At 31.3% G+C, this 3803-nt stretch overlaps 1 protein-coding gene across 1 annotated transcript in view; it reads left to right on the top strand.

Moving 5' to 3' along the window:
• The window catches only part of LOC117178744 (G kinase-anchoring protein 1-like), a 38959-nt gene extending 36156 nt beyond the window's left edge, over positions 1-2803 (top strand). The window contains exons 5-6 of the mRNA XM_033370177.1: positions 2351-2505; positions 2597-2803. Coding sequence (XP_033226068.1) covers positions 2351-2505; positions 2597-2629 — 188 coding nt within the window. The 3' untranslated portion in view covers positions 2630-2803. The remainder of the gene's footprint in view (positions 1-2350; positions 2506-2596) is intronic.
• The last annotated feature ends 1000 nt before the right edge of the window (positions 2804-3803 follow it).

The following is a 3803-nucleotide window of genomic DNA, read 5'->3' as shown; positions in this document are numbered from 1 at the left end:
ATTAAAATTCGAAAATTTTTTCTAAAGCCTCCAGGGGACTTCGTTTTCGCACGAAAAAATTTTATGTGCCCTTATTGCATCCGGACCCACAATTGTATTTATCATTTTCCCCATACTAATTGTTCAACCTTAAAAGTTAATACTTCAACAGATAATTTTATATCATGGGGGATACACACTGTATAATTCAGATATAATGTTTGTCAATGAAGATTGAAACATTTTCGAAACGGTAAAAAATATTGGCGCATATCACTTATTTATATACAAAAACACTACTTTTAGTCTTATTTATTCAGTAGTTGACATAAACTTCCCTAATAGTAATTTAAATTATCCGTCCAAAATTTAACAGTTGCAAGAGTTTTTTCGTCTGCTGCTCTCCAAACTTAATGTATTTCTTCTTCATATTACATATTATACATCTTTTACGCGTAGAAAATTTAAAAAAAGTAAACAGAAGGTCTTATTTGTTATGCAAATAAAATATTTAACTCTAAACGACTTTTTTCTGAAAAAATAAAAAACTTACCGCTTCTTACCGCGATTACTGGTAATTACCGGTAAATTTGTGGTATTATTTGGTATTATCGGTCACTTCCTATCACTAATAGTGGCGTTCCCGGTTCAAATCCGAACTATAGCAGATTTTTTGGCGTTTCTACAGAAAATTATTTGACTAGTAATCGGCAATATCTGACATTAGAAATTGATATTTACATAAGGTTGATATTTTTGAAAAATATTTTAATACCCAAGTGAATTATTCTTATTCAAAAGTATGTAAACAAATGTTTCATTAAATACTGCGCACATATGAAAAACACAACTACACTCATAGTGTTTCACTTATTTAAACATAAATTATTGGAGCTCTGACCTCTTCCAGATATGCTATTGCAAATTATAATAGGTGTTTCAATATAGAATTCTTTAAATAAACCGAATAAAGTACTGTGTAAATATAAATAAGAGTATTGGCAGTCATATTCTTATAAAACGGTTACTTTTTCGACTATTCCACTAGAAATAAATCGTGCTATTCCAAAACTTTCATCTTCTTCAAAGTCATGTGTACATTTAGTAATAAAATCGCAAATTAAACTCATTAATAATCTTAAATTGGTAAAACTACAAAAAATGATCAATTTCCCGACTTGAAAATGTAAACTGACCTGGTTACGTCCGCCATTTTTATTCGTATATGACAGGCGGAAATTGCAGCGCCGTCTAGATTTAGAATCCAAATTCTGCATGTTTTTCGATAGGATGCTGCAGTAATCTGCATCAACTACTTTCTAACATTTCTTTTATTAGACATGTTTTTGGGCTGCCGAATACTGAACTATAGAAAGATTAATATGTATAAAATACCTTATGTAAGTTATTTTTGTATTACACGAACTGCATTTAATGTGAAAAATACTATTTTTATCTGCATGTCAATGATTCGCTGTGTTCGACAGCAAATAAATTTCATAATAAATAAATCAAATAAAAGTACATAAAATATTGAACATACTTTCATATCTATACCTACAAAAAAGTTGCTTTGGTGTATTTTACAGGACTATTCTGATTTGATGATTTCCTAAACTGGAATTTCAGAATTGCAGTCGATTGTAGCATACAGCCAGGATCGGTCTCAATACATATTTTTTTCTGCATGTTCAGTTATTTCTCTCACTATAAAACCGTGGCATTCTGTGCTAGGATTTTTAAACATTTACAAAAATGAATTTTTTACCAGAACGAACAGCACAACAGCTTATTATATGTAAATGAATACTCCATCTACCGATTACCGTTACCGGTGCATTGTCGATAACCGCCACATCCACCTTATTTGTTTCAGCAGAATTTAAAAATTGTGGATTAATTTATGAAGCCGAACTTTTTAATTTTTCTTTATTTGTGTGTGTAGCTCAATTAGCGCATTTCAAAATTTAAATTTAAACTGAGCCTAACGATACTCCATAAGACACACAAATAAACATTTTACAAATTTAATTTCTCGTAAATTAATACCCTTATGAGGCTAAAACGTATTTCAAGTGTCTTTTAATATATTTAAAATTGTGTTTCTAATGTTCCACTACCTAATCAAGCTCGACCACCCTTAGCGCCAGTATTGAAATTAAAATAAATTTTTTGAAGTGAAATCATTATTTTTAATTTACTTAATTATTAAGATGAGATTAAATTGTTATAGATTTATAGACTTCCAAATAATACAGTTTAAAATTAAATAAGATAACAAATTTCAAATTTAAAGATTCTTTTGATCTTGTATGTAAATAATCAAGGTACGAATAATCAACTTTCCCTCTCCTTTTACCCTTGCGTATAGTGAAAGATAAAGCTGCAGTGCTATTGGAAGTAACCAAACTCCAAGAGATAAGAGAAGAACTAGCGGCGGAAGTGACATCACTCCATGCTCAACTAGAGCAAGAAAGGTCCAAGAATCATGCTTCCAATGCTGAAACTAAAACTACAAAACAAAATGTAAATTTGTCCCTTTTTTCTATTTATAAAAAATATAATTTTGTCAACTCATGAAGCAAATCATTAATTTAATAATATATTTATTTTTCAGAGCAAGAAGAGGCTGGCTAGTGAAAATGCCTAAATTTAGTTTTCCAAAGTATAAAGTATGATCAGAGATTGTGCACATCTCTGGTAAGATGATATTGTGATCTAATTAGTTTTAAGTGTCGTGATTGTTTAACATTGATTTGATTTTATATTGATACACAATTTTACACTTTCACGCGAAATAATCATTTTTTCAAGGTAGTGTCTGTACGTCTGGACAGTACGTACATTTATAACGCGGTCGAGTCTAAACGTACGGACCTGCCAAGGGGAGGGGGTTGCTGAAAAAGGGAAGGTGGCGTGGCTAGTGTATATACGTTCGGGCAAAAGTCACGCCCGCTTCCCTTTTCCAGCTCCCCTTTCCAAGACCGCACATTCAGACTCAATCGTATTACACACGTGCATAAACGTACGACTGTTCGGACTTTTAGACTCGGCCTTTCTTCAAATGTAAAGTCTGAATCAAGCGAAAGAAAACTATTGATTACTGATTAGTTTATATTATTACATATTGCGTTGATGTTTTTAATAACTTCTAAGAATTGTAAAATCGTAAAAGACAAGGAGCATTTAAATGTTTTTATTTTTGTTAATAATTTTTTTCAATACCTACTGCCTATTACATTTACGTAATTGAAACGTGAAATAAAACTTTCAAAATTTATGAGCCAATTGTGATCTGTGAGCTCTTTTGTTATTGAATATATTGTAATGATTTCAAATATTTTGTAATAAACATGCTAATTGATTATTTCTTATACAGTAAATTTTCGATTACCCATTTCTCTGACACTCGCGTTTAACATGTGACAATATCTCGGATAATTTTGTTTATTTTAAGCTTTTTCTTCAATGTGTCCCGAAAAAACCCGAAAAATAAAACTCCCGACAACATTTTTTAAATAGAAATTTTCCGACATAAATTATCCAACACCAAATTTATCGATCTTGAAAAATTCCCGGCGTTATAAAATTTCCTATTGCCGGGGACTTTAGTATTCGGGAATTTTCAATCTGTTCGAAATGAGTCTCCGAATTTTTTTCGGAGACCGAAATTTTATCTACAAGAATTCGAGGTGCTTCTGCGTATAAAGCAAACGCCTTCCCCCAATACAGTGATTATCAATAAATTCTGAAAAGTGTTTTTCTCGCAAGTGGACTGAGTGGCGTTCTAAACTTCGAAATAGTTTAGAGAAGACAGGCCAGGC

Source organism: Belonocnema kinseyi, chromosome 8 (genome assembly GCF_010883055.1).
Source record: "Belonocnema kinseyi isolate 2016_QV_RU_SX_M_011 chromosome 8, B_treatae_v1, whole genome shotgun sequence".
Classification (NCBI taxonomy): Eukaryota; Metazoa; Arthropoda; class Insecta; order Hymenoptera; family Cynipidae; genus Belonocnema; species Belonocnema kinseyi.
The sequence above is the reverse complement of the archived record's forward strand: the minus strand, read 5'-3'. Positions and strand labels throughout refer to the sequence as shown.